We start from the raw sequence: 27,755 nt of genomic DNA on the forward strand, positions 1-27,755 counted from the left end.
TACCGCTCAACTCTGTCTTCTGATGACAGGTACAGGAGGGGGTCGAGGGGGATTGAAAGGGAGCAGGGACCTCTTCCCAGGTGTGCTGTTTGCTCTGTAATGCTCTGATGCCCGTCCTTTCTCAGATCCCATCCCTAATGGGCCTCTGCCATTTTGCTTCTGCTGTTTGCCCTAGCTCATGTTACTGCTACTTTATTCTCGCATACCCGCATCCTGCACACCCTCCCCACACCCGAACTTTCTATAGGCACCGGGGGGAGGCTTTTAAGGGAATAGAAAAGGATCATTTATTTAGTTGTCAGCTTCGAGCTGATTTTAGTAGGAAAAGATGGGTGCGTCGCCAATGACAAACTCGCTGGTATAAGAGTGGATGCTTCCTTGTCAGGTGCATTGACAAATTGTGGGGAGAGGCAGAAGCAAAAAGGGTAAACACAGCAGCACTACTTCCATTTATACAAATTGTCCATACTGGTAACATACTTCATTCCTTATGTTTCTTTGAGGAAAATGTTGATATTATTGGCTATACCTTTGCACCATCCAAAAGCCTTTCATCCATAGTCCACACATTTGATAGTGTAGCCTTCTTTAAAAGTACTAATAATGAATAATTGTTTGTTCTTGTACAGCGCTGCTAGTTTTACATAGCGCTTTACAGAGACATTTTGCAGGCACAGGTCCCTGTCCCGTGGAGCTTACAATCTATGTTTTTTGTGCCTGGGGCACAGGGAGATAAAGTGACTTGCCCAAGGTCACAAGGAGCCGACTCCGGGAATTGAACCAGGTTCCCCTGCTTCACACTCTCAGTGCCAGTCAGTGTCTTTACTCACTGAGCCGCTCCTTCTAATACCTTTGTGCAAGTATATTAAGATACAAACAAAAATGCAAAAACTCACCCATGTACTACCATATTTGCTGTTTTTATAACAATAATACCCTAAAAAGAGGATTTCGACTTTAGAGCAGGGGTGGCTAACTCCAGTCCTCAAGGGCCACGAACAGGTTAGGTTTTCAGGCTATCCCTGTATAACAGGGTATGTTCTATAAGTACCTGTTTCTCTCCACATAGCAGATACACTATGTAAGTCCTGTTAAGTTCCAGGCATTAGCAGGTTAATCTATGGGCCATTGACCCCCCTTGTTCTTTCCTTGAAGTTAAAGGAAGAGAGTTGGTGACTTATGGCCTGTGTGCAGCCCCCTTGGAGGTGGGTACAGTCCATGAGCCCGCCCCTTCCAGATTCTTCTGGGGAGGAATCTAAAAGTTAGAGGGATTCGGTTCCTGCTCTCCGAGGAGAGAGGAAGGCTGTGAGTCTTCCCCATTGCGGGGAAAGCATGCCACTCTAGGCCGGCTGGCCTAGAGGCCAACCAGATCTGATGCCCCCTGATATTGGGCAGCACCATCTAGAGATCCTGGGGACCACAGAGAGTCTGTGGAGGCGGAGAGATTTAAAGAAGGAGAAATAAAGCTGCTTATTCCTCATGCCTCTGCCTGGGTGTCGGTTACTAGGCAGGAGAGAGAAAACTACAGTGATGGGAACTGATATCCCACGTCCTGGGATCCTGTCACGGCTGGAGGCGCTGTACCAATGCGTAAGTAAATAAAGAACAACCCAAAAGCCTGTCCTGATGATTGCCCCTTACCACCGCGGCCACTCGGTACTCCTGAGCCTACAGGTACTCCAGCATCACACATAATTGAGTAGCCGAAATGTATTCCCCAGAAAAGTCCCTGGATGAGATCGGGGGTGTGGGGGGGGGGGGGGGGAGATAGATGGGCTACACCTGCTTCCGCACAGGTGGCTCAATCAGTGGTTCAGACATTAGGAATATCCTGAAAACCTGACCTGTTGATAGCCCTTGAGGACTGGAGTTGGCCACCCCTGTTTTAGAGCTTAATAAACCACAGCTAAAGTTTCCCCCTCAAAATATTTCCGCGAAGAAGAAATTGTTCATCTTATTTTTTTTTACCACGTTGGCTTCTAGAACATTTAAATACCTTGGCTGCCCAGTACAATGTGTCAGTAGCACCGTGGCAGTGTCTGGGGGCCTGTATGTGTCAGTAGCACCGTGGCAGTGTCTGGGGGTCTGTATGTGTCAGTAGCACCGTGGCAGTGTCTGGGGGTCTGTATGTGTCAGTAGCACCGTGGCAGTGTCTGGGGGTCTGTATGTGTCAGTAGCACCGTGGCAGTGTCTGGGGGTCTGTATGTGTCAGTAGCACCGTGGCAGTGTCTGGGGTTCTGTATGTGTCAGTAGCACCGTGGCAGTGTCTGGGGGTCTGTATGTGGCAGTAGCACCGTGGCAGTGTCTGGGGTTCTGTATGTGTCAGTAGCACCGTGGCAGTGTCTGGGGGTCTGTATGTGTCAGTAGCACCGTGGCAGTGTCTGGGGGTCTGTATGTGTCAGTAGCACCGTGGCAGTGTCTGGGGGTCTGTATGCGTCAGTAGCACCGTGGCAGTGTCTTGGGGTCTGTATGTGTCAGTAGCACCGTGGCAGTGTCTGGGGGTCTGTATGTGTCAGTAGCACCGTGGCAGTGTCTGGGGGTCAGTATGTGTCAGTAGCACCGTGGCAGTGTCTGGGGGTCTGTATGTGGCAGTAGCACCGTGGCAGTGTCTGGGGGTCTGTGTCAGTAGCACCGTGGCAGTGTCTGGGGGTCTGTATGTGTCAGTAGCACCGTGGCAGTGTCTGGGGGCCTGTATGTGTCAGTAGCACCGTGGCAGTGTCTGGGGGTCTGTATGTGTCAGTAGCACCGTGGCAGTGTCTGGGGGTCTGTATGTGTCAGTAGCACCGTGGCAGTGTCTGGGGGTCTGTATGTGTCAGTAGCACCGTGGCAGTGTCTGGGGGTCTGTATGTGTCAGTAGCACCGTGGCAGTGTCTGGGGGTCTGTATGTGTCAGTAGCACCGTGGCAGTGTCTGGGGGTCTGTATGTGTCAGTAGCACCGTGGCAGTGTCTGGGGGTCTGTATGTGTCAGTAGCACCGTGGCAGTGTCTGGGGGTCTGTATGTGTCAGTAGCACCGTGGCAGTGTCTGGGGGTCTGTATGTGTCAGTAGCACCGTGGCAGTGTCTGGGGTTCTGTATGTGTCAGTAGCACCGTGGCAGTGTCTGGGGGTCTGTATGTGTCAGTAGCACCGTGGCAGTGTCTGGGGGTCTGTATGTGTCAGTAGCACCGTGGCAGTGTCTGGGGGTCTGTATGTGTCAGTAGCACCGTGGCAGTTTCTGGGGGTCTGTATGTGTCAGTAGCACCGTGGCAGTGTCTGGGGGTCTGTATGTGTCAGTAGCACCGTGGCAGTGTCTGGGGGTCTGTATGTGTCAGTAGCACCGTGGCAGTGTCTTGGGGTCTGTATGTGTCAGTAGCACCGTGGCAGTGTCTGGGGATCTGTATGTGTCAGTAGCACCGTGGCAGTGTCTGGGGGTCTGTATGTGTCAGTAGCACCGTGGCAGTGTCTGGGGGTCTGTATGTGTCAGTAGCACCGTGGCAGTGTCTTGGGGTCTGTATGTGTCAGTAGCACCGTGGCAGTGTCTGGGGGTCTGTATGTGTCAGTAGCACCGTGGCAGTGTCTGGGGGTCTGTGTCAGTAGCACCGTGGCAGTGTCTGGGGGTCTGTGTCAGTAGCACCGTGGCAGTGTCTGGGGGTCTGTATGTGTCAGTAGCACCGTGGCAGTTTCTGGGGGTCTGTATGTGTCAGTAGTACCGTGGCAGTGTCTGGGGGTCTGTATGTGTCAGTAGCACCGTGGCAGTGTCTGGGGGTCTGTGTCAGTAGCACCGTGGCAGTGTCTGGGGGTCTGTGTCAGTAGCACCGTGGCAGTGTCTGGGGGTCTGTATGTGTCAGTAGCACCGTGGCAGTATCTGGGGTTCTGTATGTGTCAGTAGCACCGTGGCAGTTTCTGGGGGTCTGTATGTGTCAGTAGCACCGTGGCAGTGTCTGGGGGTCTGTATGTGTCAGTAGCACCGTGGCAGTGTCTGGGGGTCTGTGTCAGTAGCACCGTGGCAGTGTCTGGGGGTCTGTATGTGTCAGTAGCACCGTGGCAGTTTCTGGGGGTCTGTATGTGTCAGTAGCACCGTGGCAGTGTCTGGGGGTCTGTATGTGTCAGTAGCACCGTGGCAATGTCTGGGGGTCTGTATGTGTCAGTAGCACCGTGGCAGTGTCTGGGGGTCTGTACGTGTCAGTAGCACCGTGGCAGTGTCTGGGGGTCTGTATGTGTCAGTAGCACCGTGGCAATGTCTGGGGGTCTGTATGAATCAGTAGCACCGTGGCAGTGTCTGGGGTTCTGTATGTGTCAGTAGCACCGTGGCAGTGTCTGGGGGTCTGTATGTGTCAGTAGCACCGTGGCAGTGTCTGGGGGTCTGTATGTGTCAGTAATGGAAAATAGCACAAAAAAGCAGAGTTCACTTATTTAGTGATGGAAATTAGTGAGGGAAGGTAGTGGGTCCTCACTACTGTATATATCCTTTTTATATATCCCTCCTACTGTCTCTAAGTTTTTGAAGAAAGACAAATGGAGGAAAAACGAAGCACCGAATCCAGCTGTGAGTACAGCAATAACACCAATAGGGATACGTACCAAAAAATGAGCTGTTTAATTGGATCAGAACAAAATAACAAACACACCTACGCGTTTCGGACCTCTACAGTCCTTTATCAAGGTGAATACAACAATAACCCATGGAGTGCAATTTATACTCACCACATAAGCGTGTAGGCCAGTAGCGGAGCACTTCCGCGTACGTCACGTGTGTCGGGTGGGTGACCCCTAACCTGTGACGCACAGTCGCGTAGTCACGCTGCATAGTCAGTAACCTGGGGTCGCGTCATGCGCAAAAGGGGTGGGAGAAACACTGCTCGCGCGTATACAAAACGCACCCGTAGCTAGTGCCTCCCACTCGATAAGGAAAAGCGCGTGACGTCACTCCGTTGACTGACATGTGACCAAAAAGGTCAACATGCTAAGCGCAACTAGGCAACCAGGCCTAATGCGTAACGTGGTGTACATACTACAAAACAAATACATCTTTATTAACATGAACAATAAAAAATAAAAACACTCGTAATGAGGAAAAACATAAAGCTAATAAAACCAGTTAAAAAATAATTTTTAAAAACAATTTGAAGGTAACCTAAGATATCAGATTATCAAGATCCTCATAGTTAGTTGCATTATGTTGTAAGGGTATAGTGAAAGCATATTAATATAACAAGTAAGTATAATCATACATAAATTGATAGCTTCACTGCCCAAAGAGATAATGAAAAAAGACCTTTGTCTACTTATAATGTAACTAATTTTTATGTCTCCATAATAGATATTCCTTATGTACATGCCTAAGTCTGACAATATTACTTAATCTATATGTTAGCATCTTCAGTCACATGTAAAGAGAGCCTGAAAAATAGGAATTGCGCAAAACTAAGTATCAAACAGAAGGGTCCCAATATCCCAATCTGAATTTAACCCATATGGGGTACGTGTTTGTAGGGTAAATATCCAATAAAGTTCCCTTCTGTTTAAGATACTCAGTCTATTACCACCTCGGATTGGATTTGGTATGTGTTCAATGCCCTGAACACACAAATTATTTGAATCGCCCATATTGCAATGACTAAAATGTTGAGATACGGGATGACTCAAATCTTTTTTAATTATTAGTCTTAAATGTTCTAATATGCGGACTTTGAAGTGTCTTACAGTCCTACCAATATACTGTTTTCCGCAACCGCAACTTAACAAGTATACCACGAAACTGGTATCGCAGTTAATGAATGAATTCACATAGTATTTTTTACCCGTTTTGAAGGAATAGAAATCTTTTTTGATTTCCATGTATTTGCAAATTTTGCATTTTGAACATGCAAAATTCCCCTTTGGTAATTTCTTAATTAATGGTTTGTCTGAAGTGAACAAACTGCCCGATACATAGTTAGCAATAGTTTTTGCTCTGCTGAACACTATCTTGGGTCCCTCGTTGTATATAGTTTTTAACAAAGGATCTGCTGCTAACACTCCCCAATGTTTATGGATGGATTCTCTGATATTTTTAGATTGGTTATTATGTTGAGTAACAAAATATGGAGAGTGTATTGATTTTTTGTCTTTGTTGTTTTGTACTTTGTTGAGCAAAGCAGATCTATCCAAATATCTCACTTCTCTGAAAGTCTTATTGAGATCATCTCTCAGATAACCTCTGGATTCAAAACGTTCCATCAACTCTTTAGATTGTTTTACAAAGTCTTCATCATTTGTACAGATTCTTCTTAACCTAATAAGTTGGCTTTTTGGTATTCCTTTAAGTAGGGATTTGTCTCTAAGTTTTCCCTACTGGCCACTTAGATTGTAAGCTATCAGGAATTCCTTTTCCTAATGTTACTTTTACGTTCAAGCTCTTATTCCTATAATGTGTTATAATATTATGTCACCTGTGTTACTGCTGTTACGTGCTATGTACATGGATGGTGCTATATAAATAAAGATATACATACAGTATGCACAATTGGTTAACATCACCTTTGTAGTTGTCTCATTTAATCACCTTGATTGCCTTCTCTTCTTGGTTTGTCTGTTTGCAGGCTGATGGGCTTCTACAAAGGAATACTTCCTCCCATCCTGGCGGAGACCCCGAAACGAGCCGTGAAGGTACAACCAAGGGCAGCCGCATGCAAATCTGTTTACAATGCGTTGGTCCTACACCCCTAATACTGCTGCTGCTCCAGGTTTTGATAACGAATGTTGCCATTTGTTGTATACTTCCTTATTTTAAAGCTGAGCCGTTTCCAGGATTTCGTCCCTACCACGTTGTGTGGGTTATTTCCGAGTGGCCCTACAATGGTTATTTTACGTACCTATTCCTGCTCTCTTTGTGGGTTCTAAATCTATTCTCTAGGACCGTTACCTTCACTGCCACCATCCTTATCCTCTGGTTTATAGTCTTGCCCAAAGGCTACATCCTTTCTATTGGGATATGAAAATATAACCCACATGGCTTATATGGCCCAACAAGATTACTGTATTTGACTGTGTTTTTTACTTTTACATATATCGCCACTTTGCCGCCAACACAATGCATTGCTGAACTTCAGAGAAGGTTACACCTTCTGGCCCTTTAGAGTTTGTCCGCTAGCAGGCGACTTGACCTCTGACCGACACATCGGCATCAGATGTTTGTTAAAAAAAAAAAGAAGGAAACTAGAAAATCCTCTCCTGTTCTGTAAAACAAATTCATTATTTCCCTGCCATGCAAAGCTTTGCTTTACCTGCGCTATTTACATAACGTTGAAATGACCATGGCAAGCAAATCAGAACTTTTGGCAACTCTGTGCTCAGTACAATGTTAAATTGTCTGCAATCTTGCTCTCTCTCTGGCTATGATGGAAATATTACTTTGACCCCTTGCCTTGGGGTTAATTAACATTTCCCCTTTGCCTTATTTTGTCATGTACCTGTTGCACTTATCCCCATTCTTCGTCGTTTATTTACCTTGTATTTTCATTGTGTGAAGCGCTGCGTGCATTGTTATCGCTATATAAATACAATTATACATGCATACCCCATCTTTCCTGAGGTGAGAGGTGTAACAGGGCAGCAGCAAAACCTGGAGTAATTGGTACTTTACATCAGCGGTGCGCAAACTGGGGGGCCCGCCCCCCAAGGGGAAAGCAAGATTTTCTTGGGGGGGGGGGGGGGCACGGGCAGTTGCAGAGATCCCGCGCTCTTCCCCAAGGCATTTAAATTAAATGCGGGGGGAACCCCGCAAGGCCTCTGCAACCTCTACTCACTGGGATTCAGGACGCGTGACCATGGCAACGCGGCGTCAAATGACGCTGTGAGGGTCATGTGACGTCATGGTTGCCCTGGTAATGTGACGTCAAATGAAAAAGTTTGCGCTCCCCTGCTTTACATAGCATGCATACTTGTAGGAACAAAATGACTTCCAAATTAAGCTACTTTCAGTAGTGTGATGTACTGTAACTCCATAAATAATTTTCTCTGCTGACTTTTGGTGCAAATACCATAAAATTTATGTTAGCCAGATATAGTCAAATCTTAACGGGTTTTTTTTATTGACATCTTGTAACTTCTATTTTCAAATGTAACCAGATTAGTCTCTGAACTTGATTTTTTTTCTGTCCTGAATGCAGGCTTTATATAAAATGCTTAATCAGAATAAGCCACTGCCATTAGTTCACCATTAAGTATGTGTAACCCATTTTAAGGCTTGATTTTGTTGATAATATTTTCAAGTTGTATTCTATGCGATTGAGCTTACAGTTACAATGCAGTAGTCGGATATATGGCTCTTAGCTTATCTAATACAGCTAGAAAGAAGGAAGCCGCCCATCACGTTATAGATGCAGAAATAAAGTTATTTTGGCAAAAAAGTGTTAACGAACATTTTGAAACTTCCACTCCTGATACATTTTTAAAATGGGGTGGTAACTCAGGAAATATTTGCAGTTGGATATTGCTCATTCTGAGATAGTATCTGTGCTATTCAGCCCACAATAACATTGCTTTCCATTTTCCCTTCCTGCTTTTCTTCTTTTTCTATGTCATGTTGTTAGGTCAGTGACAGCAAAGAGTACAAACAGCCTATCTGATGCGATTGTGCGTGATCTGTGTAAGAGCATCACAAATTATACGGAAATACTAAGAACATGGCGGATAAGGGGGAAAACTGATTTAATAAACTAACTGTCACTATGATGGTTAAAAATACATTTAAATCATTTCCCATTTAACAGGGAAGTGCAAGCTTTGTTTTTCAGCTGTAATGAAAAGTGGCAATGTATATATGTATATGTATTTCCTTCTCTCAAATCTTCATCTCACTGCCTCAAAGTGTGGGAAGGTAGCAACGGTGCTCAGGAAGATGTGTAGGGGCACTTGTGCAGGTGGATTTAACCATACTATGAAAGCTTAAATAGAATAATTGTCTAAAGTCAGAAAGGTACTTGCCAACATGCAAATAAGGTCGGCATGGCAAGTAATGCCTCAACCCCAAATATGGAAAACACAGAAAAACAATGGATCTCATTCTCCGGAGGCTGAAATGTCCCTGGACTTGACAACGTTGAGTAAGAAGGCATGAAGGTAGAGGGTGCTAAGAATACCCAGAGGTTAAACAAAAGCTGTAATTCAAACCTAAACCTGGCTACTCAAGTGGAGCAGCACTGGAAGACGAACGTGAAAATATTAAATGGGATATTGTTGGCTTTAGTGAAGTTAGAACAAAAGATGAAGCTCAAAAGCTGACACCTATTCTATTACAGAGGTACAGATAATGGAAGACTCAGTGGAGAAGGCTTCATCATTAACAAGAGGTGGAGAAATAACAAAGTGGAATATGAAAGCTCATCAGAAAGAGCAGCCATAATCGTCATTCAGTTGACAATGAGATACAGGCTTCAAATTATCCAAGTGTCTGCCCTAACATCAAATCACGCAGACAATGAAGAGGAAGACTTCTACCATGAAATAAACCAATTTAACAACAAATGAAATTGTCACCTCAAGATAGTTATGGGAGATTGTAATGGAAAGATTGGCTCCCATCAGAAGTAAGTATGATTATGTTAACAGGAATGAACGTAGGGACAGATTGGTAGAACTTGCAGAATGTGAAACGGTCTACATCATGAATGAATTCTTCAAGAAGAATCCAAATAGAAAATGGACATGGAATGGACCCAATGGAGTAGAACATGGCATGTACTATATCCTAACTAACAAGAATCACGTAATTGAAAACTGTGCAGTTCTTAATCATTTGGACACGAGGAGTGATCACTGATTGGTTCACTGCAGATCACATTTGAATGCAAAGTTAGAAAGAAGACAAATCTGATTAAAAAGAAGTAAAAAAACAATCAACAGACTTGTAACAATAACTGAAACATCGCTACAGCTTGCTGAAAATGCATGTGGCCAGTTTAACCAACAGTATGAAGATTGTAGATGAAAGCGTAGAAAAAGTAGAAGAATTGCTAAGAAAAAACAGAATAAAATATTTGAGACAAAATAATAAGGAGATGACACGAGATGAAGCAGTTCCAAGGCGCAAGAATAAGAATTAAATATGCAGAGCTGTGCAAGCCAATCTGCAAACGTAGAACTGAAGGTGTAAGGAAATGTAACTGTGATGTGGTAAAGACTATTGAAGATATCAAAGGCTTAAAAAGACAAAGCAACAACTTATGGTTGGAAAGAAGAAAATAATTGCTCATGGACTTATCATAAAGAGAGTTGACTTCTACATGAAATTGTACGCAAACACAGATAACAAGGCATAATCCAGCATACAGTACGACAAGCGAGAAGAAGACACTAATTATTTACCATATGTTAGCTCCAGAAGAAATGTCAAAAGCAATAAAATCCACGAAGAATGGGAAGGCTCCAGGGGTAGATAGAATGACAACTGAAATCTTGAAAGAAGCTGGGGAAGAAGTAGAAAAAATACTTGCACAACTCTCTACATGCTGCTTGAAGAATAGGAACATTTCACAGCAGTGGAGTAATGCAATAGTTATCTTCGTCCATAAGAAAGGAGACAAAAAAGACCTCAAGAACTACAGACCAATCAGTCTACTTCCAATCACTTACAAGATTGTTACGTAGATACTACTGCTGCGGCCGAGTTTATTCGAGCATTTGCCCGTTCTCGGCCGCAGCAGTAACCTGGCGCGCGCCGGAGGGTGCTGGGCACGCGCCGAAGCCTCGGAGGAGAGGCCCTCCGATCGGGGCTTCCCCCTCTCCTCACCGGGTCCGCCGGGTCCCCCGGAACGTCCCGCCGCCGTCCTCACATCCGCGTGACACCAGGGCTCCCTCGGGGAGCCCTGGGCACGCGTACAGGCGGCACAGGCACCCGATGACGCTGAGGGAGTGCAGCTCGCAAGCCGGGACATATCCTGGCTTGCGGAATGAGCCGTACTCAAATAAAGTGTGCCGCCTGTGTAACTAATCAGCTACAACAGATCCTGGATTTGGCCCAGCCTATAGAACAGGCAGGATTTTGCAGTGGATGCAACACCGTGGACCACATCCAAGTTGTACAAGGAGTTATTTCCCGAAGTAATTAATATGATCTACCACTCCATTTAGGATTCGTGGATTACGAAAAAGCATTTGATTCTGTCTACACTTCAGCGATCTTAGATGCCTTAAGAAGACAAAATATTGAAGAAGCGTACGTTATTATTATAAAGAACGTTTACGAGAATGCCACATCAACCATTACATTACAAGATACAAGCAAAATGAGGATCAGCAAGGTAGTGTGACAGGGAGACACCATGTCACAAAAGCTTTTCACTGCAACACTTGAAGAATTGTTCAAGGCAGTAGATTGCGAAGAAAATGAAATCCATGAACAGTTAATACAGCTAAACCGCGTTACTAACGGGGTCGCGAGAAAAAAAAATGGCCGCCGCGCTTTAGCGCATATTCATCCCGCGGGACAGGAGATGGGAGCGGGCATGTCCCTCCGCTCCCCGCTTCCCCCTGTCACCGCGGGACAGGCCGCGGGGCAGGAGATGGGAGCGGGGATGTCCCTCCTGTCCCCGCTTCCCCCTGTCACCGCGGGACAGGCCGCGGGGCAGGAGATGGGAGCGGGGATGTCCCTCCTGTCCCCGCTTCCCCCTGTCACCGCGGGAACTGGCAGACAACATGCGCACGGCGAACGTTAGGGGTGCCTGCATAAGTGTGCTGCTTTTGGAGACAGGTAAGCAGTCTCCGGAAGACCGCTAACCCCCCCCCCGCCGCAGCACAGGGCCCTCGCGTGTGTGTAAGTGTCTGTGAGTGTGTGTAAGTGTCTGAGTGTGTGTGTAAGTAAGTGTAAGAGCCGGAGCGGGAGGTGGGAGGTTTGACAGGGAGGGGGGGCGTGGCTTGAGCGGAGGGACCCGCTACTCTCCCCCCCCTCCCTCCACGGACTGCAGGAGGGAGCTGCTACTCTCCCCCCCCCCCCTCCCTACACGGACTGCAGGAGGGAGCTGCTACTCTCCCCCCCCTCCCCGGACTGCAGGAGGGACCAGGTATGTAGAACTTAAGCATGGTAAAAAGGCCTCGCTTTAATATGCTAACACTATGTGCAACGTGTGGGGTATTTAACAACAAATGACAATCTTGCTGACATGTAATCTATCTTTGGTACAGAAATCTGCCTAGCCTCATTGCCAAGATGATCATCTTCATCTTTTGGTAACACAAGTGCTGTTCATTTCTATGGGTCCCTCCCTCCACTGGCTGCAGGAGGGACCCGCTACTCTCCCCCCCCCCTCCCTCCACGGACTCGGGCTGGAGCACTCATACATACACACATACACACACACACACACACACAGGCACTCACGCACTCATACACACACACGCGCGCACACACATGCAGGCACTCACGCACTCACACACACACACACACAGACAGGCACTCGCACTCACACACACAGACCGCTAACCCCCCCCCCCTGCCGCAGTACAGGGCCCGCCGTAGCCGCAGCGCAGCGCAGGGCCCCGCCACCCCCCCAACCCCCACAGCACAATGACTTCCCACCCCCTTAACTTTGTGAAACAAAAGTCACAAGACAGGCAAAATACATCTGTTAAAGTGCAGTTGTCTGTTTATTTCTATATAATAATTGTGTGCAGTGTGCAGTGTGTGTGCAGTGTGTCAGTGTGTGCAGTGTGTGCAGTGTGAGCAATGAGCAGTGTGTGTGCAGTGTGTCAGTGTGTGCAGTGTGAGCAATGAGCAGTGTGTGTGCAGTGTGCAGTGTGTGTGCAGTGTGTCAGTGTGTGCAGTGTCAGCAATGAGCAGTGTGTGTGCAGTGTGTGTGCAGTGTGCAGTGTGTGTGCAGTGTGTCCAATGAGCAGTGTGTGTGCAGTGTGCAGTGTGTGTGCAGTGTGTCCAATGAGCAGTGTGTGTGCAGTGTGTGTGCAGTGTGTCAGTGTGTGCAGTGTGAGCAATGAGCAGTGTGTGTGCAGTGTGTCAGTGTGTGTGCAGTGTGTGTGCAGTGTGTCAGTGTGTGCAGTGTGTGTGCAGTGTGTGTGCAGTGTGAGCAATGAGCAGTGTGTGTGCAGTGTGCAGTGTGTGTGCAGTGTGTCAGTGTGTGCAGTGTGCGTGCAGTGTGTCAGTGTGTGCAGTGTGAGCAATGAGCAGTGTGTGTGCAGTGTGCAGTGTGCAGTGCAGTGTGTGCAGTGTGTCAGTGTGAGCAATGTGCAGTGTGTGTGCAGTGTGTGTGTGCAGTGTGCAGTGTGTGTGCAGTGTGTGTGCAGTGTGTCAGTGTGTGCAGTGTGAGCAATGAGCAGTGTGTGTGCAGTGTGTCAGTGTGAGCAATGAGCAGTGTGTGTGCAGTGTGCAGTGTGTGTGCAGTGTGGCAGTGTGAGCAATGAGCAGTGTGTGTGCAGTGTGTGCAGTGTGTGCAGTGTGTGCAGTGTGTGCAGTGTGTGCAGTGTGTGCAGTGTGTGCAGTGTGTGCAGTGTGCAAAAAAAAATGTAAAAAAAAATTTTTTTTTTTTTTAAAAACGGGAGCCACGGGAAAACCGCATTATAACCGAATCGCGGTATAACGAGGCGCGTTATAACGGGGTTTAGCTGTATTTGAGTCACTGATTTGCAGATTACAGCGTTATTTGTGCCACAAATTCAAATGACCTACAGTACAGCAACAAGTTGGAGAACTCGCCGAAGCAAGTAAGAATGTGGGCTTCCTTATGAATCTCCACAAGAGCAAAGTGTTGTTCAACAAATGTGTAATGTCTGTGAAGATTCAAATAAATGGAATAGAAGAAGTTGAAAACTATGTCTACCTTGACCTGCAAATAAAAATGGATGGGAACCTTTTGAATGAAATCAGTAGGAGAAGAAAGATTGGATGTACCGCATTTGGAAGAAACAAGACAATATTTCAAGGGAACCTTCCATGGGACCTCAAGAAGAAAGTTTTCGACCAGGGTATTCTGCCCGTGCTCACGTATGGATGTGAAACTTGGACCCTAAATGTGAAGATAATTCAGAACCTTCAGACAACACAAAGAAGTATGGAGAGATATATGCTGGGTATTACCCGAAGAGACAGGAAAAAGAATGAATGGGTTGAAAACCAAACAAAAGTCTGTGCCATCATGACAAAGGTGAAGAAATTAAAATGGCAGTGGGCGGACACATCGAAAGAAGAAATTACCATAATTGGACAAAGATGGTACGCGACTGGATTGTAAAAGAGATTAAAAGATCAAGAAGATGACCAAATGTCAGATGAGAGGATGAAATTTGTTGGAGCAACGTGGAGAACAGGCTTGCAACCGCAGAACCTGAAAGATCATTGGGGAGACTTCATCCAGCAGTGGGTTGACAAGGGCTGAAGATGATGATATGCATACTTTTGTACACAAATATTGTGTATAAAGTACATATATACACATGTATATGTGTATAAATATCAGCATGCCAGCTTTTGCACTTAAAAATAAACTTTAATAAATATATAACCCCCTCTTTATTTTACCTTAGATTATATGGCCTATCACTGAGGTGGGAGCCTGAGTCCTATGGGTTACTGTTTAATGCTTATAGTGTGTGGTACATAGTTACATAGTAGATGAGGTTGAAAAAAGACGTGGGTCCATCAAGTTCAACCTATGCTAAATGTAGACAACAGATAATTTATCCTATATCTATACTTACATATTGATCCAGAGGAAGGCAAACAAAAACCCCCATTAAGGGGAAAAATTAATTCTTTCCTGACTCCAAGAATTGGCAATCGGATTAATCCCTGGATCAACATCCTTCCCATGTATACTTATTTGGTATATCCCTGTATACCTTTCCCATCTAAAAAGATGTCCAACCTTTTTTTGAACAAATCTATTGTATCTGCCATCACAGTCTCCATTGGGTAATGAATTCCACATTTTAACTGCCCTTACTGTAAAGAACCCTTTCCTTTGTTGCTGGTGAAATTTCCTTTCCTCCAACCTTAAGGGATGGCCCGAGTCCTTTGTACTGCCTTGGGATGAATAGTTCTTTTGAAAGCTCCTTGTATTGTCCCCGAATATATTTGTATATAGTTATCATATCCCCTCTTAGACGCCTCCTTTCTAATGTAAATAAATCTAATTTAGCTAGCCTCTCCTCATAAGTTAGATTGTCCATCCCCTTTATTAATTTGGTGGCTCTTCTCTGCACTCTCTCTAGTTTCATAATGTCTTTTCATGTTGTGCGAGACTGTAGTGACTAGACACAACAAGGTGGTAAAGAATTATAACAAGCTTAATATACTTATATAGTTATAATTTGTGGTGTTACATATCTCATATGAATCAGTACGGTGACTTTTAATCTCAGAATCACTCCATACACATGTATACTTAAACAAACTATACCAACAGTGTGAATGTTGCAAAAACAAATAATAACTTTTATCTCTGTCCGGCCTCCCAATCATGGGGTACTGGCCTGTAGATCCTGGTGTGCTAGCACAATCGCTGGAGCTCATAAACTGTGTGTGTATTGCAGGCCTGGTGCTTCATAAAGATCAAACTGTGATGGCAATATAACTGCAGTTTATATCCTTTGTGGGTTAGCTCACCCACTACATCCTGGTGTAATTCCTGCACAGCTGGGCTCCCTAATCTCTCTCTGAAGTCTCCTCTGTCTGCCTCTTTCCCTCTACACTGTCAGGTCCTTGTCTCTGCTGGGCCCTGCTGCAAGCACTGGTCCAGTGGGGCAACTCTCTCTTTCTCTGCAGGTCCCTCTCTCTTAGGTGTCCTGCGTGGACTCTGTGCAGGATGGGCCTGCACACCCTCACTCCCTCAGCTCCCTTTCCAACTCTCACCAACTGTCATTCCACTGGCTAAGCACAGTCACATGGTCCAGTGCAATGTCATTCTTAAAGGGGCCATGTCTTGTGCTGATTGCAGACACAGGGGGTTACAGATACAATAATAACAAGCCACATTACTGACATTTAAATTGTCTTTTTTTGATGATCCCTTAATGGGCTTCGGAAAAAATGTGGAACTCAGGATCCCCATTTATGGTTTGAAGTGGCGTTTATGCACCAAAATAATACAAAATCTGTTTGACGTGTTTCCTTTTTTTTTTGTCCTTATCTACAGGCAAAATAGTTTTATACCAAACTGCACACAATCCTGGGTTATAGTCTTTTTGATAAAATTGTGATGTAGAGCAGCGGTGCGCAAACTGGGGGGCGTGACCCCCAGGGGGGGCGCGAGACTGCCGACGGGGGGCGCGGGGTTTACAGAGGCCCCGCGCGCTTCTTGAAGGCACTTAAATTAAGTGCCGGGGGAGCTGCAGGGCCTCTGTAAACCTAACTTACAGTGGCTCCAGCGGCTTCCTCCCTGCGTCGCCATGGCAACACGGCGTCAAAATGACGCGAGGTCATGTGACGTCACGTTGCTATGGCAATGTGACGTCATGACGCCGGAGCGCGGATAAGTGATTGTTGGAGGGGGCGTGGGAGTGAGGGGACCGCCAGCAGGGGGGTGCAGGGAAAAAAGTTTGCGCCCCCCTGATGTAGAGTTTGCTTCTTTTAAGCTTCTTAGGCAGTAAAAATAAATGAACTCTGCACATTACCTCTACATATAGGATGTAGCCAAGAGTAACGACAAAATAAAGTAGTTGCTGGTGTTAGTACAGTCAAACATATATTGAACAAGTCCTCATACCTTTCATTAGATTTACTGAAGGTTTTATTACAGTCTTACAGAAGCTAATCATCTCTTTTTATGAGATCAAAAGGAATGAGGACTCTTTTGATGTGATGGAAGAAGTATGTGAGCTCCTGAAAGCTTGTCAAGGAAAACATTCTACAAATTGTATGTCACATAACAAAAGTATTAGGCATTTTCATCTGTCAATTGTGATTGGCAGCGGATACACCTTTACATCTGGAAGGAGCTATACCATATGGGAAGGGAGTGTAGTGGTTTGGGTGTTGGTCTTGAAATCTGAGGGGGTTCAGTTACCACCTGGATTACTTACAACTCCCAGGTAAAATATTGGACTTGGTGCAAATCAATCAATGGATCATGCAAACCAATTTCAGAAACATTTTAATGACCTGTATAGTGGTTGTGGCTCTGATTGCAATTAGGCAACCTATACATTGGAGGACCACCCCATTTGTGGCAGATGGCAACCTGACCTCTGCAATGTTTCCCACAGAGAAGAACCCTCAGACATAGGAGTTTTAAGTGCATTATGTTTACATACTGACATCTATAGAATTTCTTCTTGTATGAATATCTCAGCACTAGCATAACCATGTGACCACAAATCACTCATCACCAGGAATTACAGAAAAGCAGAGGAAGCTGTAAAGGTGCATTCACTTTCAGAGCAACATTTATATGAAGGAACGTTTTTGCTGTGCTCACTCCTGAACTGTAGAGTAGAGTTTTATATTTTATTTTGTGTGTAATTGTCATTTATATTTAAAAAAAAAGGGCTTTGACACACACTCTAGTTCAGGGGTGGCCAACTCCAGTCCTCAAGGGCCAACAACAGGTCAGGCTGGTATACGGGTCAAGTGTATCCCTGCTTCAGCACAGGTGGTGCAGTCTTCGACTGTGCTGTCTGTGCTGAAGCAGGGATAGCCTTAAAACCTGACCTGTTGGTGACCCTTAAGGACAGGTGTTAGACACCCCTGATCTAGATCAGGGGCGCGCAAACTTTTTTTTTGCGCCACCCCCTGCCTTACCTCCTCCGTTGGCCGCCCCCCTCTTTAACTTGCGCGGCGTCAAATGATACCGTGAGGTCGTGAGACGTCACGTGACCCGCATTGTCATTTGACATCACATTACAGGGCATACGTGATGTCACATGACCCAATGACGCCACGTTGCCATAGTCACGCGTCCGGAAGCCGGCTGAATCCCGGTAAGTAGAGGTCACAGAGGACTCGCGCGGTCCACCGGCATCTAATTTAAATGCCTTGGGGAAGAGCACGGGACCTCTGCAACCCCCCCCAAAAAAGTCTCTTGCCCCCCAGTTTGCGCACTGCTGATCTAGATGTTTCTGAGAGTTCTTTTAGGATAACATTATATTGTACAGAGCTTTAAAAATGTCATAGGTCTTTTTTTTCTTTCCAAGTGTATCCCTGAAGAGAACTGTGAGGTCTCACAAGCTGTGTACATGGTACTCTTATCAATGAGGACCTTTTATGTTGATCCCCAAAAGGTATCACAGCTCACAGTGAAGAGCAATACAGCTAATAGAACTTAGAACGACATTTAACTGTTTCTATGACACTAAGAATTTTTATTCGTACATTCTTTCCTCTGTTCCCTGCTGCAATCTCACGTCTCCTCTGGTCAAGTTTCTACTTTGGTTACTAAATAAAAAAAACAGTGGCGTAGTAAATATAGTACATGCAGTCCTCGTTTTACAACGCTTCGTTTTACAACGAATGGCTTATCCAACGCTATGCAATGCATACCTATGTTCATTTTTACAACGCCAAAACGGCTTATCCAACGCTTTTACGACGCTTTGCAAAGTTGTTTGTGTGTATAATATATATTATATTTTTATATTATATATTATGTAATATTATATATATATAATACAGTATATGCACTATATAATTTATGTGTGTGCTGCATATCTTATTGTCTGCGTAAAATATTTTGTGTATTTTAGCATTAAAAATGCCTTCAGGAACGGAACCTTTCATTTAAACAGTGTTCCTATGGGAAAACGTGTTTCGCTTTACAACGTTTCGCTATCCAACGCCATTTTGAGTAACGCATTGTGTCGGATAACCGAGGACTGCCTGTATGTGTAATAGGAATGAAGAGGTGGCAGCAATGTGATACAAGGTATTATGGACGCTATGTGTCAAGGACATTTTGGAGCAAAATTGATGCAAATGCAATTATTTTCATGTTGCTTATCTATGTGTCAATGTATCAAGCATTTTTGCCCCAAATACATCAGCAACTTGGGCCGTGTTAAAGGAGGAGTTAGGAAGGAGTTACATGGCAGCGTGTAATGAGCTGTATCATAGTGATTAGTGAGTGCTTCAGGGCGTCTTTTTTTACTCCCCTTCAATCTGTGTCCAAAAAATGTACCAGGGTTAAAGGAGAAATTCACGCGTTTTTATATTGGATTCATAAACATTAAACAACAACATTACACCAATGCAATACAGAGAAAAAACAATAAGAAACACAGAAAAATATACTTTTACACCAAATTGTTTCTAGTATTGCTCATCATACTTATGATTTCAAAATTCAACACATTAACACGAATAATAATAAAAAGAAAAAACAGATAATGGCATTTTCAAAGATTAACATCAGAGCCCTCACCCCACGGTCTCCTAACAGAATCTGGCATCAGATTCGCCATTTACTACCTCCCCCATCAGCCCTCACTGTTATATTTCTTCAGGGGTGACATTATCTACCCATCGCAGTCAGTCTGAGGAGACCCCAGGAGGTACGCGCAAATGTCTGTGTGATTGAATCCCTCTCTTGTTGCAATATAGTATCAATAAACTTTTCCCATTTAAAAAAAAAAAATTCGGTCCTTAATTCTTATTCGTCTCAGCTTCTAATTTGTCCATCATCAATTTATTCAGATAATCGTTTCAAATATCTAAAGTGGGGGGTTCAGGTTTTAGCCATTTCACCATCTCTGTTTCCTGGCTGCAAGCGAGACAATCTCTGCTAACCTTGGGACATTGTTCCGTACATTGACCTCTTTCCAACTTTCCGTATTTCCAAACAGCCAGGCTAAGGTTCTTTTATTGTAGTAACCCCAATAACTTCTTCTATATACTGCAGAACTTTATCCCAAAAATCAGAAATAACCAGACAATCCCACAAACAGTGTTTTCAGTCGGCTCTTTCCAGGGAACACTTGGGACACTTATTTTTAGATTTCTCTATTCCCATATAATTGATATCGAAACCATAATAGGCCCTCTGCATTATCTTATATCGCATCTCTCTCCACTTCTCAGAAATGATCATTTTCCAAATCCGAGTTAACTCTTTGCGTAATAGATCAACTCCTCCAATTCTGGGAAATCTTTTTTACGTGTTTAAAAAAAAAATGTTGTTTTTAACATAGGTTTGAAGCAGGGGGGTCTCCGGAACTGAGCCCCATTCATTTCAGCTTCGGGGGCCCCTTGCTTCCCGAGATACAGACCTCCAGAGGGGGTGCCGGTATCTCTGCAAAGGTTAAAGCTCCCACGTAACGCGGGCCAATAGGAAGTCGAACCTGATGCTGGCACAGCTTACTATTGGCCCACACGGTACTGGAGCTTTGAAACGCCGCCATTACATGAACCCTGCTTGCGGACCGGTTGCCAGCATCCTTGTGTTTCCGGACGCAGGGGGTCACCGGTGCTGAAATTAATGGGGTTCAGCTCCAGAGACCCCCTGCTTCAATCCTAAATTTTAAAAAAAAATCGCTAGTTTGGATTGCCTCTTTAAAGGGAATTCTAGCTTCTAATCAACTGCGCCAGATGTACGAATACTGTTTTTTACATTGACGCCACTGTGCACTGTGCTCCAAACAAGGTGTGTTGCATCACCGCACCCTGTATCTGCTCCACAAATGCTTTGATACAAAGCCCCTAAATATGTGAGCGATATAAATTCACAATTAAGTTTTTTTTTTCCCCCACCTTTTATGCAAACCAGACTGTTGGAAATGATAGGATAAATAGAAGTTAAGTATGTTTTTGTAACTGAAACTTTTTGTTTTTACTTCTGAATTGAATGTACTGTTAATTGTATTGTATGTCTTTATTTATATAGCGCCATTAATGTACACAGCGCTTAAAGCAGCAATACCAGCTAATCAGGAAGTCGATTCCAGTTTTTCTTTTTCCTTTTCAGAATTCTCGTTTCTTATTATCTTTCCCTTCTTCCTCTTGTTCCCCTCTCTGTATTCTGCAATCTATCCAGTTAAATAGGCTGTTTGCTGTGTGGCCATTCACACCATAAATGGCTGATTTACATCGACAGTATAGTACATAGTTAAAGAAAAATATATTGTGAGTAAATATTACATCACATTGGGAGCTTTCCAATTACCAATGTTTTGGACCACCATACGAGGCCCCTAATTGTTCAGAATATATTTATTTGAACACTATCGCGTGCGGTAGTCTCTATTTGTTCAATGTGTTATAGACTTATTTACTGTTAGGTTGTTAAACCTAGTCTTCAGGAGCTTTTACAGTTTGGATTTTAACAGCTACAGTATAGTAGTTAGAGGGGGATTGCTTCACTTCCTGCTCTGATCACAATCCATAGCGACCATTTAGCCTTAAATAGGCAATGCTTGAGTTCGGTAATCATCAGATCCGAAGGCAAATCACCCCTTTAGATCAGCGTTCTCCAACCTTTTTTATGCCCAAGGGCACACATGAGAGTTCAGGAGAGAGTAGCGGGCACCAACCAATTAACACACATACACAAAATACACTTCCCCCGGGGGGAGGCCTTCAGTACCTCAACGGTCCCCCTCGTGGATACGGAAGTTGGGCCATACTTCTGGCGCGGACTAGCACGAGAGAGAGACACGCAGCAGCTGTCGCCGTCACTGTGACGAGCTACTCACTGGCAGCCGGCGAGCTACCGGTAGCTCACGATCGACTTGTTGGAGACCCCTGATCTACGCCGTTTTATCAACTGGTTGGCCAGTCAGTCGCGGGTACCCACAAAAGGTTTGGTGGCACCATTGTACTGCGTTCAGATCCCCTGCTTCAGATCCTAGACTACCAGGCTAAACACTGGGAGTGTAAAACAGAAATTGTGAGGCGCTTCCGATAAAGGTGTGATAAATATATAAATATATAGTGATAAATATATATATAAATATATAGTGATAAATAAATATATAAATATATAGTGATCAGTATAAACAGTGCTCAAAAATAGTAATAGTAATAGCAAAATTCGCTGCTCAACCCTCTTAGGAGAAGATCCCGTTCCTCCTCTCTTGACTGTTTGGAAGCAGCTTGTGGGGAGCGCAGATTTTCACCATATAAAGGGAAGGAAATATATGATAGTGTAATATGTCCAAACACCTGTAGCAATATGTATGGGGATCGAGATTAAGAACTCACATTCTCCCAGTTAAAATACAGCATTGGAAGACAATCTGAAGACTCTGTAGTTTGCAGGGGGGTCTTGCTTAGGGTACTCTCCCTGGTGTCAGTGGAACAAACCCTCGATGGAAACAGAGACAACTCTAGGGCAACATTGTATGTTCACTACTGATATATTCAATAAAAACAGTGGTAATTCACACTTACATTAGCACCATGTGCATAGACACGTAACAATCAAAGCGCAGCAGCAGTATACACCATCTACCCCACTCCCGGGATCGCGTCGCATCACTTCCGGTCCGGCCTGTCGCGTCACTTCCGGTTTCGCGATCGATCTTGAAATGGGTCCACACGGGTTCTGGGGCATGAGGGGCACACTCTGAGTTGCTGCTAGTTCACTCTACGCGTTTCGCTGGCGTGGCAGCTTCGTCAGGAGTCCGATCTCCACTGCACTAGAGTTGTCTCTGTTTCCATCGAGGGTTTGTTCCACTGACACCAGGGAGAGTACCCTAAGCAAGACCCCCCTGCAAACTACAGAGTCTTCAGATTGTCTTCCAATGCTGTATTTTAACTGGGAGAATGTGAGTTCTTAATCTCGATCCCCATACATATTGCTACAGGTGTTTGGACATATTACACTATTATATATTTCCTTCCCTTTATATGGTGAAAATCTGCGCTCCCCACAAGCTTCTTCTAAACACTGGGAGAGCTACTCGGTGGTCACTCAAATCCTTATGGGCATCAAACCCAGGCACATAGAGGATGAGTCCAAAAGCCCATTGCCTTCCAATGTCTATCAGTAAAGTGGTTGCACAAAGTACTATGTGAAAGTCTTCTTCCTTTGCTCTCTTGCAGTTCTTCACCTTTGAGCAATATAAAAAGCTGCTGATTCCCCTCTCTCTGCCACCTGCATGGGTAAGTCAGACCTGGCACGTGTCTTATCATGATAAGGTGTTTCATCTTTGTTATTCCTGGAAGTGTTTAGGACAAAGCAAAACAAAGGTGAGCCATTCAGACGAGCAGGAATCCAGTAAGTGAGACAACCTACTATTGCATGGGAGGTAGGTCCTACTAAACTATTAACTTATTGTGCAGTTCATTTAAAAGTGAATTACACTTTAGTTATGATCACTACATAGTATTAATCGTTGAAATTAATATGTAAGATAAGATTCCCAATGACCTGTAGATGAATTAATCAGTCTGAGGGTTGATAGTTGGCAGGATTATTGTGTTTATGATGACTAGGTACCTGTCACACTGCTATTTCTGAAAGTTCCCTATATGAGGAGACTCTTATGTGATTATACCAAGATCTGAACATTTTCTGGAACATTCAAATTGCGCAATGTCCTATTTCTACTTAATGGTCCTTTTGTACCAAATTCAAGATTGAGCTAAAAACTCACCTTCTTCATGTATGTATGTATGTATGTATGTATGTATGTATGTACTGTATGTATGTATGTATGTATGTATGTATGTCTGTCTTTATATCGCGCCATTAATGTACATAGCGCTTCATGTAGCATTTTTATAGCTCGGTAACACCTTGTCCACTCCAGTGACACTGGCTTATTTATTTTCACTTTATTTTATGTTTGTTTTATTTATTTACGTCACAATTACTTTTTGTCCATGATGTGTAAATCAGCGCATGATCATGTAAATGATCTGTCTCTAAGTCTCCCAACATACCACTGACCTGAGGCTAATGCACGGTTTATATCACCTTTGGTGCACTTGAATGGACCTTACTTATTGGTAACTGTGTGCTACCCCACTTTTCAGTCCTTAAGTGAAATGGGTTAATAAAAATGTTTTTGTTAAAATATATTTGGATACGTAAAAGCTGTTAAAGCTACCTCTTACAGCATAAGATAACCCTTTGGCTTCACCTTATCATTGTTTTTTCCAGACATCCCATGTCACACTCCTAGAAAAAGGTTTAATTACTCCCATTAGCTCAACTGCTTGTCATTCCAACAGCTCTTATCATACGGTCTCTTCATACTGTAGGTGTTTGCAATTGCCGGCTTGGGATCTGGACTTACAGAGGCCATAGTGGTAAACCCCTTTGAGGTGGTAAAGGTTGGACTCCAAGCTAACCGTGACGCATATGCCAAGGTAACAGGCTTCACTCCCCGCCTGGGGTACAAGTTATACATGGATATCTGGTTATTTGAAGAATTTACAAAATGTAGGTAAAAGCAGGTGATGGTTGAATTCATCCTATAATTGCAGAATGCACTTTTGGTGCATGAACATGCATTTTATGTTTTATATGTGCAATCCCACATAGCCTGCCAAACAAACAACCTATTGTAAAAAATTTAACAATTAAATTGGCTTCCTCACACACATCTAACTGCTAAAATCAAAGATGGGGTTGCTTTTGTTTCTATTTAGAAATTAATTACAAATTGCCCTTCTATGGGGCCTCTGAATGGGGGAGTGTTTGTCAATAAAAGTGTTTGTTTTCTTTAGCATTACTCCACCCTGCCCTTGTCAGAGGTGCAGTAACGATCAGGGTAGATGGGGGCGGGTGACTGAGCAAAGTATTGTTGAACACATTGATATCACACATAAGGAGGTAGCCAGTGGAAACATATTCCGTCCCAAGTCTCTGATATACTTGAGATGTCAGAATTTGGTACAGAAAGCACCAATCACCCAGATGTAACCCCTTAAACATGTCCCTGTCATTCGTACACTCTGGTCTTGCAAGGGTTTGCCCCTTTATAAAGTTGGCCGCAAATACCTTTGTCAATTTTATGCTATCATCCACTGATTTTCACCCCCCAGTAATAGAATCAATAAAGCAATCATCACCAAATGTTGCAGGGATAGAGTATGGGTGTGATATACCGTACTTCTCTTTATTTGTACTGAGCCTTTTCGGGTTTTTTGGACACAAATGTTCATTGTAGATGATAAGCATATAGAGCTCAAAGAAGATATTTGCGGAGCTCACTATAGCGTGATAATAATTTGGCCCTTGTTCCACAACAGAAACAAATTGACCAAGGTGTTTCAGATCTACATAGAGGCACATCTTGATTTGCTGTGCATTTTGAGTAAATGGTAGGTTAAAATAGTTATACTTCCGTTGCTCTGGCAAACAAGTTGTTTCAGGTAGACAGTCTGTATGTCTACAAGAGACACGTACTGCGCAAATAGAGAGGAGGATCTAGCATTTTATGTTGATGGAGAAGCTTCTAAGCTTTCTCATGGACAAAAGCCACAAATTTCAACTAACCTGGAAGCCGTGGAAATGCCATATTATTGTCCCTCATATTGATTCTACCCTAACTACACTTTGAGGTCCCCACAAAATTTCCCGTTGAACTCTTCACTTGACCCTAAATGACACTTCGTAAGTATTGTTGAGCTCGTTTTTACACCCTAGGTGGGTTATCTTCATAAAGTACTCTATAACAACATTTTAGTTTGTATATTACAATTGTATATTCTCCCTTTTTAATATGATTATACAGTTGTTTGTTTCCCTATTCTCCTCCTTTTTTCTCTCTCGTTTCCTTACAGTTAGAATATTAAATAATTGAGGGCTTTTGTGGTGTTAATGCAGAACACCCATCATAAAGTATAGAGCCATATATATATATATATATATATATATATATATATATAGAACGAGAGAAGGAAAAAAAAAAGGAGGAAAATAGGGAACCAAACAACTGTATAATCATATTAAGAAGGGAGAATATTCAATTGTAATATACAAACTAAAATTTTGTTATAGAGTGTGCGTATATATATATATATATATATATATATATATATATATATATATATATATATATATATATATATATATATATATACAGTGGTTGACAAATCACCAAAAAATCTACTCGCCACACAAAAAAATCTACTCGCCACACAAAAAAATCTACTCGCCACCTAGTACCAAACGTGTGCTGCTTGGGCCAATATTTACTCGCCCGGGGGTTAAATCCACTCGCCCGGGGCGAGCAAATGTATAGGTTTGTCGAACACTGTATATATATATATATATATATATATATATATATATATATATGTGTGTGTGTGTGTGTGTTATTTTCACTCTTCCTATCTCTGCTTTTATATTTTGCTTTGTTCTTCACCTTTGAGCTTTCTCTCAATAACCCTTCATTTTTCATTTCCACTCTGCTTCCTGCTTTCTGTATTATTTCTCTTCATCCTCTTGTTATATCTCCTGCTCTTCATCAGCTCTCTCTCTCTCATTGTACTGCAGAGATAAACCCATTAACCAAATCTTTTCCCTGGTCCTGAGAGATGTTTATTTAATCCTAGTCAAAACTCCTATACATTTCCGTGGTCCTGGCCACAGGAGCAGCAATCTGTTTTGACTTTCCAATGATAAATCTGGTCAGCATGGAGTGCAGTAGGTGAGGGAGCTTTGTTAATGGTCTTCTTCAGAAAGTAGAAGGTCAACTCAAATTATATTAAAGCACTATATAATTAGAATTTAAAGATATTCATGCAGCTACTGCTTTGGTGGGCTCCTGGCAGCATCTGTATCACTGTGGTCCATGTATAGGCTAAGGGAAATAATGTGAGTTGCCCAGTATCACACATACTGTGTATGTGGCTTTGGCCAGAATTGAACACAACACATTGACTGCTCTTTATCCTATTGTACCAATTCCCCCTCTTTTTGAAGAGTTCTTCATGGTATTTTCATTGAGAAACCCTATAAAAAATAACTATTGAGGTGAGTTACTAGAACAGGAAAGTTATATCTCTGGCCTGAGGTCACAAGGACCCAGTTGCCCTGATTCATGTAGTAGAAATATCTCAATTCCACCTGCTTTGTGCTGTATGCTGCCACTGTAGGTAAAAAATAAAACTGCATGGAATAATACAACAAATATTATAAAAACTATAACGCATAGTGCCCTATATATGGAGGAAAGAGAGCGGTGACGTCAGGAACATCATGCCAATTTGAGTTTCAGGACATTTCGGGCTAAGTCCCGGTCAACTAAAGACTTTGTTTTTTTGTTCAATTCAGCTAGGAAAGTCTGGTTTTGTAGCCCAGACTCCCAGTAAGTGTGTCTTTCTTATGTATTTTATGTTCCACTGTGTTTGCCTATTTTAAGTGAATAAACCACAATTTATTTCATTATCTCGTTTTGCTCAATGAATGATCCTGGTAAAAAGATGTAAACTGCCTGGTCTCCCGTGACAAAGACGATAACTGGTTGTGATTCAGTCACATTCTTTGTTCCGCTCCATTTTGTGTGTCTGCTATCGAAGAGTTGTGTTTAATTCTGGAGACACCTACTGTATGATCTCTGAAAAGGAACATCCAGTATAAGCTACTAGTGATCTTATAGGAGGAGAAAGCAAGTGAAGGAGACCCTTTAATCCAGATACCTGTGCTTGAACCATGTATGCTTTTATAAGACACTTTGGGTGATGTATACAAAGCAGTCTTCAGCTAGAAGACACCTTTTGGCGCTGGGAGACCCCATACATATCATTCATGTCAGTAGACGGTAAGGTTTCTCCCAGTGCCAGGAGGTGTCTTATGTAGCCTGCTTAGTAAATATGGGCCTTTATCTCCCTGAGTCTGAGAGCCAAGTATTAGATTGTAAGCTCTTTAGGTCAGGGGTTAGTTGTAACTGTAAATTAATAATATTGTT

General features: G+C 43.5%; 1 protein-coding gene across 7 annotated transcripts in view; it reads left to right on the forward strand.

The window, feature by feature from the left end:
• SLC25A21 (solute carrier family 25 member 21) overlaps positions 1 to 27,755 on the forward strand; it is a 349,268-nt gene that overhangs the window by 291,378 nt on the left and 30,135 nt on the right. For 4 of the 7 annotated variants that reach the window (XM_075613316.1, XM_075613317.1, XM_075613315.1 and 1 more), the window contains 3 exons: positions 6,560 to 6,626; positions 22,936 to 22,995; positions 24,100 to 24,207. In XM_075613316.1, the coding sequence (XP_075469431.1) occupies positions 6,560 to 6,626; positions 22,936 to 22,995; positions 24,100 to 24,207 (235 nt within the window). Of the gene's footprint in view, positions 1 to 1,281; positions 1,591 to 6,559; positions 6,627 to 22,935; positions 22,996 to 24,099; positions 24,208 to 27,755 lie in introns of those variants that run through there. The other 3 variants (XM_075613320.1, XM_075613319.1, XM_075613321.1) reach the window with 3 other exon arrangements.

The sequence above is a fragment of the Ascaphus truei genome, chromosome 9 (genome assembly GCF_040206685.1).
Source record: "Ascaphus truei isolate aAscTru1 chromosome 9, aAscTru1.hap1, whole genome shotgun sequence".
NCBI classification, from domain to species: domain Eukaryota; kingdom Metazoa; phylum Chordata; class Amphibia; order Anura; family Ascaphidae; genus Ascaphus; species Ascaphus truei.